This window comes from Paralichthys olivaceus, chromosome 8, assembly GCF_024713975.1.
Source record: "Paralichthys olivaceus isolate ysfri-2021 chromosome 8, ASM2471397v2, whole genome shotgun sequence".
Taxonomy (NCBI): Eukaryota; Metazoa; Chordata; class Actinopteri; order Pleuronectiformes; family Paralichthyidae; genus Paralichthys; species Paralichthys olivaceus.
Genome location: NC_091100.1, coordinates 18,693,377 through 18,708,064, shown reverse-complemented (window position 1 = coordinate 18,708,064; position 14,688 = coordinate 18,693,377). Strand labels below are relative to the sequence as shown.

Here is a 14,688-nt window from a genome sequence, read left to right as displayed (position 1 = left end):
GGCAACTATTTCTTATTTTGTATTGAAAATTATTTTTTTGGATGGTATGTATATTAAATGTATAAACATATATATATATATCCCTTTCACCCCCCATGGGATGGTATGTCTTCCTTACGCTCAGGCCCTCTAGAGTTTGAAGGGTTTTGCGTGTAGATAAGATGATTCTTTTAAAATGACAAACATTTTTAGCAAGGTTGTGGACAATTGGACCAACTGACAGTTTCGCTGATAGATGCACATGCATGACCTTTAGTTCCTTTAGTAGTTAATTGCGCATATGTGATAACTGATCCTCTAATAGTGCAATAACTAACTAAACCTGATCATGAACTGTACGTATTGTTTATTTATTATTATTGTAAATTTTAATCTGTGAACAAAGAAAAGATTCTATACAACTGAGTGTTTGCACCAACAGCCTCACTGAGACATGGATGTTAACTCCGCTTGTAAAACATTACAGCAGCAGAAAAACAACTGTATGTCAACTAAAGAAACAGGAGTCTGGTCAACCTTTGTGTTTTGAGGTCACATTTGTACCAAATTATGGTCAAAATTATCCTGTGGTCCAACGTTACATTCATGACTAACTCTTTATGAGCAATGTATATGATACTTTTGTAAATGTGAATGAATAAAAAAAAAAAACAATAGCGTGACATAGTGAGTTTTATTTTCTACATTACACCAATGGATGCATATAATGTGATGAAGCAATATTATGTATCATATTTATGAAAACATCTTTTCTTTTTTCCTTCTGCAGAAGAAATTCTCTAATTATGCTAAACAAAAATACAGTATAATCAAAATATGTGCTATCCTTAAGATTTTCCTTTTTTTAAAAAATCTAATAATATTTAATTCTAAAAACACAGCAAAACAAAAAACAAAACAGAAAATGTTTTACATTTTCAGCTAAAGCTGAATCGTCGCTATCGTCAGTATCCTGACAGTGTGGAGACTGTTGGGTATCGTTTACGCTGAGTCATGCACTTGTCCCTCTCGATGAACAGCGAGTGGGTTTTGCAGTTCATGTCCTTCTCAAGGGCCATGCGAGACTCCTCCAGCTTGGACAGGGAGCCTCTGGCCTCGCTCAGCTGCTGGTGCAGAGACGCCACAGTGGCATCAATCTGCCTCACCTCCTCCTCCAAACTACAGACACAGGCAGCGAATGAGGGGATGGAGAAACAAAAGGAGATACAGTACATACTGATTTGTAGGTGTGTGCATGTGTATGTATGTGTGTGTGTGTGTACCTGAGCTGGGGTTCGTCCCTGCAGAGCTCCATGTGGGGTCTGATGGAGCGTACGTAGAGTCTGGACTGAGCTACTCTCAGTGGAGCCTCTTTATTGTGGATGGCCTGTTGTAGAGCAACGATGTTCCTCTCCTGAGCCCCGATCTGCTCCAGGACCTGTACAGACACACACACGATCATACAACAGATAATCTATCAATCGACCAATCAATCATTCTGTGTGTCTGTGTCTACCTCTGCGAGCTTCATCTCCAGCTGGGTCTTGGCCTCATTCAGCTCCACACAGCGCTGGCTGAAGGCTCGGTCCACAGTGGAGCACTGGACCCTCAGATCTTCAGTGGTGTCCAGCAGCACTCGCTCCACCAGCTTTCTGAGATGCACACAGTGGATATAAAAAGTCTACACACCTCTGTTAAAAAAAAAAGTTTTTTGTGATGGAAAAAAATTAGACCACGATAAATCATTTCTGAACTTTTTCCACCGTTAATTTGACCTATAATCTGCACAATTCAACTGAAATCTTTCAGGGGGAAAAAAAGTAAAAACTATAATAATGTAGTTTCCTAAGCATGCACACCCTTTTATAATTGGGGTTTTGGATATGTTCAGAGTTAACCAATCACATTCAAACTAGCAGTCAGCACACACCTGCCATGAATGAAACACTGATTAACCCCAAATAAAGGTCAGTTGTTTGAGTCCTGACTATCCTCAGTTGTATCTTACAGCACATGGAACACAGTCATCAACAAGTGGACAAAATATGGCACAAAGAGTGCCAAGAGGTCTGCAGCAGGGATTTCTGCCAAGCACGGGTTGTGTACTACATGTGACAACAATCACACGTACTCTTCATATGTCTGGACTCTGGGGTAGGGTGGCAGGATGGAAGCCTTCTCTTACAATAAAAAACATCCAAGCACGGCTTTTGCATCAAGTCTCCAAAAGCATGTGTTATGGTCTGATGAGACCAGGCTTGAACTTTTTGGCCATAATTCCAAAAGGTATGATTGGATCAAAAACAACACTGCACTTCACCAAAGAACAGCAAACCCACGGTGGAGCATGGCGGTGGCAACATCGTGCTTTAACGTTGTTTCTTCTTCAGCTGGAACTGAGACTTTAGTCTTTAGTTTGTTCGAATGAATAGAACTTTATTGTCCACCAAGGGTGGAAAATTGTCTTTGGCTCACCAGTACAACATAAAATCAGACAAACAGATTCAACAAAAACACATTAAAATGTCAATAAAAATAGCATTTCAGTTTCTGGCCAGGCCAGGCCACGCCCCCATGAAATGGCACAATTTTGACTGAATGGCTTCACCAGAAGTAGATTAAAGCTTTGGAATGGCCTAGCCAGAGCCCAGACCTTAATCCTCATCATGTGATTTGCAAGGAAGAGTGGGCAAAGATTGCCAAGTCAATATGTGCAATGCTGATGGACTCCTACCCAAAAAGACTGGATGCTGTCATAAACTCAAAAGGTGCTTCAACAAAGTATTAGTTTAAGGGTGTGCATATGTGTACAACCAGGTTATTTTCAGGTTTTTATTTTTTCCTCTTAAAACATTTTTATATTTACATCACAACAACCTGGCACTTTAACAGGGGTGTGTAGACTTTTTATATCCACTGTAAAAACAGCTATGGGTAATATTCATGAATGTGCCACAGTGTCACTTTGAGTCTGTGTGGAGGCTCAAACACAGTCCGAACACACACGCTGCTCTCTGACCTGAGGCTGCTCGAGGCCTGCTCCTCCTGCATGGCTCTGCTCAGGTTGTCCTGTGTGAACTTAGACCATGCTGTGTGGTTACACACCCTGCAGAAGACCAGAGGGTAGATTGTGCATTAATCATAAGGGTTATAAGAACAGGTTTTCATTTGCAGGTAATATCACTTCATGTATTTAGGAGCGTTTAAAGGGAGTTTTGGGGCTCGAGACTAAAGGGACCAGGGAAAAACCCCCAAGAAAAACATGATACATGATAGACTCTTTAGTCTTCAACCAAACCTCTAAAACTACAAAGCTTCACGCCTCCGCCTCACTGGGTGTGTTTGGTAGTAAGTCTGCTGAAGACCTACCAGCACTATGTGTTACATAGGGTTTGCCTCTGAAAATAGTCATAAATAAAAGAATTTTGATATAATGCCATACAGCTAATTAACTCATTGTTTTGACAGAAAAGGGGTTAAAGGGATAGTTCACCCAAAAGTGAAAATTCACTCACCACCATATGGATGGAGGGATGGGTGTCAACTAAACACATTTGGAGTTTCTGGGGTATCCACACGCAAACAAGGCTCCAGAGGAGGATCACAGCAAACAGACTGAAAGCACGGTGTAAATGACAGCATATCGAGGGCTTACTGATACCCAGATGACACCACAGGAGCAGTATGGAGGCAGTTTTTTACTGTTGTTTTTATTCATTTGAGGAAGTGGTCACCAGTTCCCTCAGTTGTATTGGATTTGGCTGCAACGCTGTTTACCTCTGAGACTCTAAAAGTGTTTTGTGGACTCAAACACTTCACCAATCCCTCCGTCATAGTGGTGAGTAGATAATGAATTAAATTTCATTTTTGGTTTAAAAAGCATTTAGTTAATAATAAAATAATTAAAGCCTTGTAAAAAAAATTCAAGGATTCAGTCAACACAAATGCTTGAGTGCTTTTACTTTGAAAGAGGTATAGTTGTGTTGCGAATATTTATGTATGTGACATATTCAACAGATTAATTTCACTTTCTTTTTTGTTGCAAGCCACACAGCATGAGGAGAAATGGTCGATCCTGACTCTCTAGAAGAGCATGTGTGGGCTCTAACCTGATATAATGAAATAGATCCAATGCGTCCTGGGTGTTATGCAGAAAGCTAGTGTCTCCTTATGGGGTTTAGTGTTGTTGCAGTCTCCTGTGATAAGCCAATAATAGAATTGAAGAGTCCTCACAAAATTGTCGTTGCTGTGGATCGACTGTTCTCTGGGGCCACCTATCAGCTCGTACACCCAGGAAGTTGCCTGCTTAATCTACCTTGTTGCAACGCCTCTGCACACACACACACACACACACACACACACACACACTCACTGGTCCTGCACCGTGGCTGAGCTGGGGTGGTGCTTTGTATCTGGACTCATGTTACTGTATCTTCCACAGTGGTCATCCAGGTCGTAGGCCTCATACTTATCAGACCAGTCCAACTCTAACGTCTGCTTGGCCTCTCTGTTCATCCTGATACAGACACACAAACACACACACATCAAAATAAAGGGGACACTTCATAATTGAGGTATGTGAGGCAGTTTGACTTCTGCGAAACAGGACTGTAAACTCACTTGATCTGAGTCACAACCTGAGCTGTGGTTCTCTTCAGAAGAGCCTGGACGCTCCTGATCAGGTCCACTTCCTGCAAAACCCACAGCCATGCTTCTGGTTAGTGACATGCTGAGCCCTCTGCTGGTGTCACTTTACTCTTACACTGAATACAGTATGGACACTTGATCCCATTAATACAACTGTAAGAACATATAGGCAAAATTATAATTTGTTAGGGCTGCATCTAATGATTGATAATTATTTTTAGTATTGATTTATGTGCTGAATATTCTCTTGATAAAACAATCAATCATTTGGTCAGAAAAAAAATCTCACCATCATTTTTCAGAGCTTGAGTTGATATCTTGATATCACTAGTCCTAAAACCAAATGTATTAAATGTACTATAAAATGAGCCAGTTCTGACGAACTGGAACCATCAAATGTTTTATATATATGGGCACCTTCACAATTTGATCATTCAACCTTAATACTCAAAACCCACATTTCAGAAGTGTTTTCAATGTTTAATTATGAGGTGAATCTTATATTAATGTGTGATGTGTATTTTAATGTTTACTTATTTGCTTATATCTGCTTTCTGGGAAATAAAATAAATAGAAAAGAAAGATTAAAAGAAAATAGGTCTAATTTATACTACAGTTAAGTGGTAGTCTATTTCATGAATATAATAACAATAAGAAGAAGAACTAGAAGAAGAACTAGAAGAAGAACTAGAAGAAGAAGAGCTAGAAGAAGAACAACATCCCATCTGATCCCTTAACTTGAAGTGTTTATGACCACCTTTAACAGCTGCTCCTCCACAGAGTCTCGGACCAGGTCTGGTCCCAGTCTCCTCGTCCTGCAGGTCAGATTATCGGTGGAGATGATGTACGGAGTCTCGGTGGCGTCCAGCGCCTTCTCCAGCCTCGTCTTCACCGCCACCAGAGACTGAGTGTCGGCCTGCAGCTGCTCGATGTGCCGCTGCAGCTCTGACCTCCAGTGGTGGATGTCTTGGAGTCTCTCCCCCAGCAGACGCGTCCCTTCGGCCTGGGTGTGCAGAGTGGCCGCCTCGGTGTCCTGGTGCAGACTTTTGGACTCTCGCTGGACGCTCCGGGCCTGGAGGCGGTCGGTGCCGGCCTGTTGCAGGATGCTGTGGTAGTTGGAGAACCACTCGCCCGGGGTGTATTTCGCAGAGCGGTACCCAGCTGTAGGGGAGCCTGAGGACGGCTGCAGGACCCTCACAGGAGGCTCCTTCTCCGGGAGCCCCACAGCCACAGCCCTGCTGTCACAGTGAGGCCGTGACACTAAAAGCTCGGAAATCATGTCTCTGACAGCTGAATCAGCCTGGAGGGAGAACGTCTTTAAAACTGATCAGTTGATCATTACAGCAGATTGAGGCCTCAGTGATGCTGCAGCAAACTGTGGCCTGTGTTTGTTTCCTGTTGCCTGGTTACACATGTGGGCAGGATCCTTGGCTCAGGTGACCTGAGACCCAATGAGCTGATGCAGATTCAATTACAGCCATTGAACAAGTGTAACACACACAATATGTTCAACAGTATTCTAATAAACTCAGCAACCCTGTGTGCTACATGGATTTATTCAGTGTATGGTCTCACACCAGCTCAACTAAATTATAAATTAGCCATAGGATCAATCCAGATGCAGACCATGTGTGCAGCCGATGCAAACTCCCACCATGCACTCTGGCTCTTATGATCTGGCTGTGTCCAGTTCTAGAAACATTCAGGAGGGAGACCTTTAAATCCTTAAATGACACAGTTTCAGACAGTGTGCTCTCAATTTTTATCCTCCATGGTAGACCGGACCATAATGTCAAACTAGAAGGGGTGTTTAGTTTGGATGTATGTATGAATCAAGCCGTTTCATCTGCTCGTGTTGGACGATGCTGCGCCACAATGTTGTCAACTAAATGTATATGGTTTATTATATTCAGGGCAGCAACTAATCACTGCTGCTGTTCCTGTGTTGGTGAACAAAAGAACTGACAGAAATATGTATGAAGTTAATTTGTGTGGAACCTGTCAACAAACTAGAATTATTTCACTCTAATTATGTTATAAAATGGATGAATCAATTGAACCTGTTATTTAAATTCTACATATATGATATAAGGTTGATAGGTCAAATGTTATATATATTTGGGTTTATATTTAGGCATATGCTTTAATATTTATTGATCCCACATATCTTTTTTAAATATTTCCCAATTCACTGTATTTTTGTTATTCTAATACAAGTTCATTAAGTTGCATGACTTTAATATTTTTGCCTTTAACTAACATAATGCAATCTCATGGCTACCACTTTTTCAGTGGACAGATCTCAATGTGGGACGAGACTGAATGCAGGGACAATACCCCCCTTATATTTCAATACATTTACTTTTGTTGTTTTGTTTACAGGTATACATCAGTATCACCAATCTGTTTATTATATGAATATAAACACATTTTCTCTAGCTAAAGTTATATACATGTAATTATATAAATTATACTGTGTCACTATGTGCTGTCATGAGGGTGGGTTGGGGAGGGGGTAACCCTAACCCTAACCCTCTGCCCAAAAGAATAAAGAGATTATTTTTGTAAATTAAAACATCAATAATAATAACTCATGGGGTTCACTCCAACTACTACAGAGGGAAACAAAATAAAATGTAGTTAGTAGCCGGCATGTGCGTTTGTTGCTGTCCTCTTCATTATCTGCTGATTGCAAACATACAGGAAAAGTATTCACCAAATATTAAGGTGTCATGGAGAGAATATGAGATTTATCAGTACAACATGTGAACTGTCTGTGCCGTTCTGCATTATGACCACTTGGTGGCCACGTGGGATCGTACAGTATTTAAAAAAAGATAATATGAAAAATACATGCAAAAGCCCAAATGACAAAGAAATGTAAATATGTCTAACATAGAGACAACAAAACACAACAATGTGGTGCTAAACGTAATACTTAATCAAACCAAGAGGACTTATTATTAAATTACTACATGTGAATTCAGTTTGACTCCTGCAGCCACAGACATTTTGCTTACACTCCACCATCCAGGTCTCTTGAAAAAAATTATATTCTCAGAACATCATTATAGAAAACGAACAAAAGCTTTTGAAGCTCCTCTACTTTACTCTTATACTGATCACAATACAATGCATATAGCTCAATGCAGAAGATGAACAGCAGGTTTTGGCTCCATGTCTTCACTTTACTGAGAAAAAGCAGAATTTCCAGCTGACAAACTGATGCTGCTGATATGAAAGTATGAAATGCTTCTTCATACTAACAACAGTGTAAACTCAAAAAAATACAGATAAGGGATAAACATTACGACTAAAATATGTGTGAATAAGCTTTGCAAATGATAAAAGAACCTCAGTTCCTCTTTCCAACAGCAGGTTTTATCGTTTTCAGGGGCACGCAGTAGATAACACATGCACGTCTCCTTGTGAAACCGCACTTAAATTTTCTAGAACCATGAAACATTACCACTCTAAAAGACTATAATATATAAATGCATAATTCTAATAATGACACATGAAGCCTTTCTTTCCTCTTCTCCCTCTTCATCACACGTATCAATACACTGACTTGACTTCTTCCACGGAATCCTTGTGCTTTATCTTTGCAGATTCAGGATGGCAGCTCATTACTTTACACATTACTTTCATCTCTGGCCCTCATAGCAATCACTTCAATTTGATTGCAGTAGAGGTTATCTGTTACAGCGACATTTTCATACACAGAGTCTTGTTGGTCTCCACTGATAACATCAAATTGGTGACAGGTGCTCAGCTCTTTGGAGGTCTTCTGCTTTGGGTACACTCCATTGTCTGAATTTTCATAAATCTAAAAAAAAAAAATCACGTTAGAATTAACTCACACAATCACTGCTGGGGACACCCCAGTTATTATACACACATTTCAAAATTAACAGATCACTAAGCATTAAAAACTATATATATTTGCCAGAGAGCTGAACATTAATAGTCAATTCAACACATCCTGTCATCTACAGGTCAGATTGCTAATGAAAATGATTGAAAACAGTTTTGTTGACCTCCCTGACCTTTTATCTCGCATCACTGTCAGGTAACAAGACTGCAGCCGTGCTAGCGCCACTGTGAGGCTGTATCATAGACGGTATATAAGGATGGAGGTCATGTCTCCATTTCCTCCCACTACCCAATAATGAAGCCAAGATATTCTGAATATAAACGCTGCCATCTTGCACCAAAGACATCATTTGGAGCTGCAGTATTGAGATCCTGCAGACACATGCCCACGACCGATCCTGAGTCAGTCTCTGCTGTCATCATCACATTTTACCCTGTTTTTATTACATCAAATAACTAATCCAAACCAACTTACAAGAAAACAAATTCTTAGACAAGCAGCAGTGTGAATCATCTAAAATGTCAGAATCCAACAAATCTATTTGACGTGTTCTCTGACTTTTTACTTTAGCCCATGTCCCTCTACTAACATAGAGGAGGCAGGGTTTATGACCTATACCGCAACCAGCCACCAGGGTGCGATCAGGGGACTTTGGCTTCACTTCTGGGAGCAGTCAGGTAGTCCATCTTTAAATTACATTCAAGGAGCTTTACTCAGGAGGTACTTTTAGCTGATTACCAACATTAGCATGATAAAATACTAACAGTGAAAAGGCTAACATTGATGTTTGGCAGGTACAACGCTAACAGTGTTCATTAGCTTGTTGTTGCCTTTTTGTGTGCTACCATAGTCACTTAACACAAAATACATGCAGGGCTGGTGGGAATTCAGAAAAATCATATTTTTGACCTGATGGTTGCGCTATGTGAAGATTTGATGTCCATTTTATCTAATTTGTACACAAAATAATCTAAAAGGCAAACTGCAGTTACATTTTCTGAACACATTAAACCCTTTTGATTTTGATGATCCCACAGTCATTTACATGCCATAAGAAACAAACTCAGCCCCACTAATTAAGTTGATCTTCCCATTGCTCCTAATGTGAATTGTAAAGAACATTGTGTTGACTCGTGAGGCTTCAGACTTTTCATTCCTTACATAATACCTGTTCAAGTATCACTTCCTCTGCATCTGCTGTATTAACTGTGTTTCTGCTCCTGTTGACTCCATCTCCTGCCAAATCAACTAAAGAGATGATTATATTAGTTTGCATGCATGTGTATGTTGCATGTGTGTATTTGTGTGTAAAACATACCTTGTGCTCTGTCACATTTGCATTTATAAACTATGATCAGGGCAGATATCAGTATGGGTGGCATCAGCACAGCGACCACAATGGAAATTAAAACCAGAGGGGAAAGGAGAGAAGCGTCTAAAAAAAGAAACAATAAAAGTCACAATGAAAATGGCAGTGGAAGTACTAACAGCATGTTTAGACACACACACACTCACTTACCTGTGCGAGGTTCGCTAGGGTCTGTTTGTGATCTGACGGTTTCCACAACGATGGTGGAGGTGAAAGATGTGGTCTGAAAGACTATAAACAAATTCTTAGTATACGTTCTTGTTTTTGGATAGACTGCCATAATATTTATTTATTTATTTATTTTTGACATTAAAGGTCCCAAAAAAGAAAGGATCGTTTTAGGACCTCTGACATATCCAGCATGAAATTTGTGAAAACACTGCAATATTTTCATGATGGGGTCTAAAAGCAGTTATTTTACTGCAGTCGTTAGCACTGTCGCCTTAGCACTGTTGCAAGAAGGTTCCCAGTTCAAATCCTGGATTGTTTTGCATGTTCTCCCCGTGTTTGGTCAGGTTTTCTCTGGGTACTCCGGTTTCCTCCCACTGTCAGACATTGAAGACTCTAAAATATTAATTGGAGACTCTAAATTGACTGTAGGTTTGAATGTTAGTGTGAATGTTAAATGATTTGTCTCTATATGTTGGTCCAGCAATATGCTCTTAACCTGTCCAGGGTGAACCCCGCCTCTTGTCAAATGTCAGCTGGAATTGGCTCCAACCCCCCTCAACCCTCAAAGGATAAAAGGTGTAGATAATGGATGGAAGGACAAAGAAGGATTAAATCCAAACATCATGGTGACATGATACAGGCCTAAGCTAACTGAACCACTGGGTCATTACGTTTAAACTCTTAGAAATGACCTACAGCATAAGGTCTGAGCATCAGGGGCTGACTTGACTCCACCCTCATGCAAACCAACAGATCGATCTCTAGGCACACCCCTATTTGATGATTTAACAGGTACCAAATTTTGTTAAGTTATCCACATGACACAATATACAGACTGGAGAGGAGGCAGGGTCATAAACCCTGCCTCCTCTATGTTAGTAGAGGGACATGGGCTAAAGTAAAAAGTCAGAGAACACGTCAAATAGATTTGTTGGATTCTGACATTTGAGATGATTCACACTGCTGCTTGTCTAAGAATTTGTTTTCTTGTAAGTGGTGACAGTACTATGAGGCTGAAGTGTGGCCTCTCACCTTCCACTTCCAGCTCAATAGCAGAGAAAACATCCAGGTTGGCGTTTTTATGGATTCCACAAAGGTACCGCCCAGCATCTTTGAGGGTCAAACGAGTAATGGTCACTGTGAATATCCTCGATGCCTGGTCGTCAGTAAGTGTGAACTGTCTGGTGTCTCGGGAGCTGTTCGACATGATCAGTGCCTGCTGCAGACACGTGGAGGGTTGGGCTCCTCTGCAGAAATACTTCAGGTTGTTTTGGTATTTAGAGTCATACTCACAACTGATAGACACTGAGCCTGTCTCATGACTTTGAAAGTTGGTGCTCTGATCACAGCAGCTGTCTGTTAATGAGGAGAAGAGAGAGATAGAGAGAGAGAGAGAGAGAGAGAGAGAGAGAGAGAGAGAGAGATGCACTTTATTGAAAGTCAGCAGCAAGGTATCAGGCAAATGACAAACTAAGCAAGTATAGGGCAAACACATAGTATAAAAGTTTAAAGGTTCAGTGTGTAGAATGTAGTGACATCTAGTGGTGAAGTTGCATGTTGCAGCTGAATATCCCTCTCCTCAACCTCTTCTTCCAAACATGAAAGACAACCTGGAGTAGCCTTCAATTTTAATAAGAACTATTCATTAATTAATCTTCCTTCTCATTAGAGGGGAAGTTGATGACAGTAAAAACATGGCAGCCTCCACAGAGAGGACCCCCTCCATGTAAATATAAAGTTTTTAAATATAAAGGGCCCATTCTATGGTAAACAAAACAACAATTCATACAATTTAGATGAAACACACCAGTGAAAACATCACTAGGATTATTTTATATTCAATTTCTGCCAAATATTATTTTCACCTTAATCTTACACACTGGACCTTTAAGTAAAGTTTTAAGTAAAATATAGGTTACCATTAACTAAATGTAGTAAAAGCATACAAGTTATTAAACTGAGACAGAACTGCCAGTCACAATGTTGGATTATTGTTACCAGTCTAAAGATAAACAAAATACTGAATTGACAGTACTGGAATAATCTAATTTGTAGATGCAGCACTAGTAAAATAAGGAATGGTAATACAATATTAAGCATTTTTATTTTAGAATTTGTAATGACTAAATATGTCAGATAAATAAACTGAAGTCAAAATACTGTACTGTAGATGTAATAAGTCACAAAGAAGTACATGTACCTCAGAACTGTCCTCAATGATGAACATTTCACACTGTAACAAAGTCTACTTGTTCATGTGATAAATTACGAGGACAACCAGTTGCAATTAATCAAAATGGTCCTAATAAATATAATGAAATGAGTGCTTTGTTTACCTGGCACAACTTTCAGTTCTACTCTAGCAGGGTAGTGATCGATTCCAGTCTTGGTCACCCCACACCAGTACGACCCAGCATCCTTTGAGCTCAGATCAGATATTTTCGCTCTGAAGACTCTTTCCTTCTTGTCATCGTAGGCAGAGTACTTGTCACTCTTTTTGTCTGTCGTCGTAATAAGAACGTCACCGTTGCCACAGTTGTTTCTGCACAGGTATTTCTTATTTGACTTATAATCCTTGTCATAGGGGCAGGACATATAAATATCTGCCTTTTCATATCCAGACACACGGATCACCACTTCTGCCCTAATCCCACAGCTAAGTGCAACTGCAAAGAAAAGACAACATGAAATGTCAAATGATGGTCGTCTTTATTCTTTTTATGGAAAGTCAACAAAAATGCAAATGCTCCTTTTCAGATTGAAAATGAAACAGTACATGTATGTTCCTGAATGTTTATGTCAAGTTTTTTGTTACTAACCATGTTCATGATATCTATTTTGTGATAGTCAACAAATGCTTTTTATTTTACCAAAAAAAAACTAATAAAAAAAAAACTTAACTGAACTAAACTAAATGCAACTAGTGTTGCAGGGTTACAATGAAATGACCAAGACCAATATGAAGGTGACACATTCTGGAGAAGGCTAATTAAACAGATGTATTGACTTAATTAAATTGAAGAACTTACTGCAGAGGATGAACAGCAGGCTCCACATCTTCACGTTAAGTGACAGAAACAGAAGGTGTCGCAACAGTGTGTGTTAAAGAACACGTCAAACCCACAGGATGTAACATCAGGGAGTGCAAACCCTCAAACTCCTATATTCAGACCACCCATGTTTTATCAACTTGAATGTGTCACACAGTTGTATCTGTTTTGACGAATATATGTTGTGTCTTGGGAAAAGATTTGGACGGAATAAATTGTTGTATTTATTTTCTGATCTTAATTTGTAAAAGGAGGATGAGGTTTGTCTTATGTCAGTAAAATACGAAGAAAAAAAACTCACCATCTGGTCCCTGAATGAAGTACAACTCATCTGCATTTGTACATGTACATTGAAAAATGTCACTTCAGGAGGCTACTGCCAAGCAAGTGAAGATGTGAACAAATGAAGCTGAATTATACTTCAACAAGTGAGCCTCTGTACTTCAATTATTAAAGTATAATTACAACAATGTAAAAGGAAGGGTTTATCTGTTGGTGATCTGATGGTTTAATGATGAGACACATTAAAAATGGAAGCTTTTCAGACAGTGAAAGTCTCCAAAGCAGAGTTACAAATAAAGGCTGTGTGCCAGAGTAAGGCATACTGTGTGTGGGGCTGTGGCTAAAACCACCAGCACTTAACAAACAATAACTTTTTTTTAACACTTCAGGTCAGATGAAGCTTCCTGTTCAGCAGCTTTCAGACATGCACTGAAGGCTGTGAGAATGCAGATATCTGAGGCAATTGCTCCTGACAACACATTTTCTGTAACTTTTCCCGCCAACCCCAAAATGTCTGAGTGAGTCCATGTAACACTACAGCTGATGTACAAACAAAAATCATTGAACATAAAGAATACAACATCTGATGTTGAAAAAGAGGAGCCATAGAGAATGCCGACAAAGACAAGGAGATTCAAGAGCTTTTGGTAATAAGGGCCGGTGGCAGTGTCTTTTTTTGGACATTATCCTGTGTTCATGTCTGAAGACAGCTTTAGTGTTGACTTTTTACGAGTTAGAGTTTGAGTTAGACAGACTGATGACTAACCATTCAGTAAAACATGAACTTAGGAAACGACGTGCGGCACAAGAAGCCATGAGACAGTGATAAATATCTGTATTATTTTGGTTGCAAGCCAAGCTCGGCACGCCCTGCTCAGGTTGGTGGAGAGAAATTTGTATTGAACCAGATTGGAATTTACAATACTTCATACTAGTTTTTCCCAGACCATTTCCTTCATATTAAAATAACTTTGCTTCCTATTTAAATTGCCTCAGTGTAGAAAACATACACAGAGCTTTTATATTTAATTCAAATTAAGATTTTAAGATAGAAATGTTTCAAATTCAGTTTCTAGTGCCACATTTTTTTGATTGGCTGTTTTACCCTGTTTCTTTTCAAAACATACTGCCTGCTGGCTCCATGCTGGCTCTATGTTTCTCATACACATGTACAGAGAAAAGTGAATGAATATCAGTAACTAAGCTAAGTGTGACATTCATACTGCTACCATCGCTCAAGTTAGCTCACAAGTTGATTTGTGTAAACTTCATATTTAGTCAAATGTTTGCTTGTCATAAATTTATGATATAGA

General features: G+C 39.6%; 2 protein-coding genes across 3 annotated transcripts; both read right to left on the bottom strand.

The window, feature by feature from the left end:
* Positions 1 to 659: 659 nt before the first annotated feature.
* tekt4 (tektin 4) lies at positions 660 to 6,036 on the bottom strand. The gene is made up of 7 exons (XM_020083963.2): positions 5,384 to 6,036; positions 4,600 to 4,670; positions 4,352 to 4,495; positions 2,999 to 3,085; positions 1,496 to 1,631; positions 1,263 to 1,417; positions 660 to 1,158 (listed from the first exon to the last, which is right to left on the bottom strand). Exons 1-7 carry the CDS (start codon positions 5,903 to 5,905, stop codon positions 945 to 947), a joined length of 1,329 nt encoding a protein of 442 aa, XP_019939522.2. The 5' UTR covers positions 5,906 to 6,036; the 3' UTR covers positions 660 to 944.
* Positions 6,037 to 7,023: 987 nt separating this feature from the next.
* LOC138411279 (CMRF35-like molecule 3) lies at positions 7,024 to 13,110 on the bottom strand. Of its 2 annotated transcripts, XM_069530841.1 has the most exons (7): positions 13,073 to 13,110; positions 12,380 to 12,709; positions 11,076 to 11,399; positions 10,023 to 10,103; positions 9,822 to 9,938; positions 9,672 to 9,751; positions 7,024 to 8,455 (listed from the first exon to the last, which is right to left on the bottom strand). In XM_069530841.1, the coding sequence occupies exons 1-7, from the start codon at positions 13,098 to 13,100 to the stop codon at positions 8,261 to 8,263; spliced, it is 1,155 nt and encodes a 384-aa protein (XP_069386942.1). In that variant the 5' UTR covers positions 13,101 to 13,110; the 3' UTR covers positions 7,024 to 8,260. The 2 variants fall into 2 exon arrangements, with proteins under 2 accessions (XP_069386942.1, XP_069386943.1); XM_069530842.1 differs by lacking the exon at positions 9,672 to 9,751 and having other exon boundaries at positions 8,318 to 8,455; positions 13,073 to 13,100.
* Positions 13,111 to 14,688: the final 1,578 nt, after the last annotated feature.

Excerpts from the sequence above, each read along its gene's own strand:
- tekt4 (XM_020083963.2), bottom strand. The coding sequence starts at position 5,905 with ATGATTTCCGAGCTTTTAGTGTCACGGCCTCACTGTGACAGCAGGGCT. Across the intron at positions 4,671-5,383 it reads TGGAGGAGCAGCTGTTAAAG|GAAGTGGACCTGATCAGGAG; the intron begins GTGGTCATAAAC and ends TGGGTTTTGCAG. Across the intron at positions 1,159-1,262 it reads AGGGACGAACCCCAGCTCAG|TTTGGAGGAGGAGGTGAGGC; the intron begins GTACACACACAC and ends CTGTGTCTGTAG.
- LOC138411279 (XM_069530841.1), bottom strand. The coding sequence starts at position 13,100 with ATGTGGAGCCTGCTGTTCATCCTCTGCA. Across the intron at positions 12,710-13,072 it reads CCTGCTGTTCATCCTCTGCA|TTGCACTTAGCTGTGGGATT; the intron begins GTAAGTTCTTCA and ends TTTTCTTTGCAG. Across the intron at positions 8,456-9,671 it reads AGGAAGTGATACTTGAACAG|ATTTATGAAAATTCAGACAA; the intron begins GTATTATGTAAG and ends TTTTTTTTTTAG.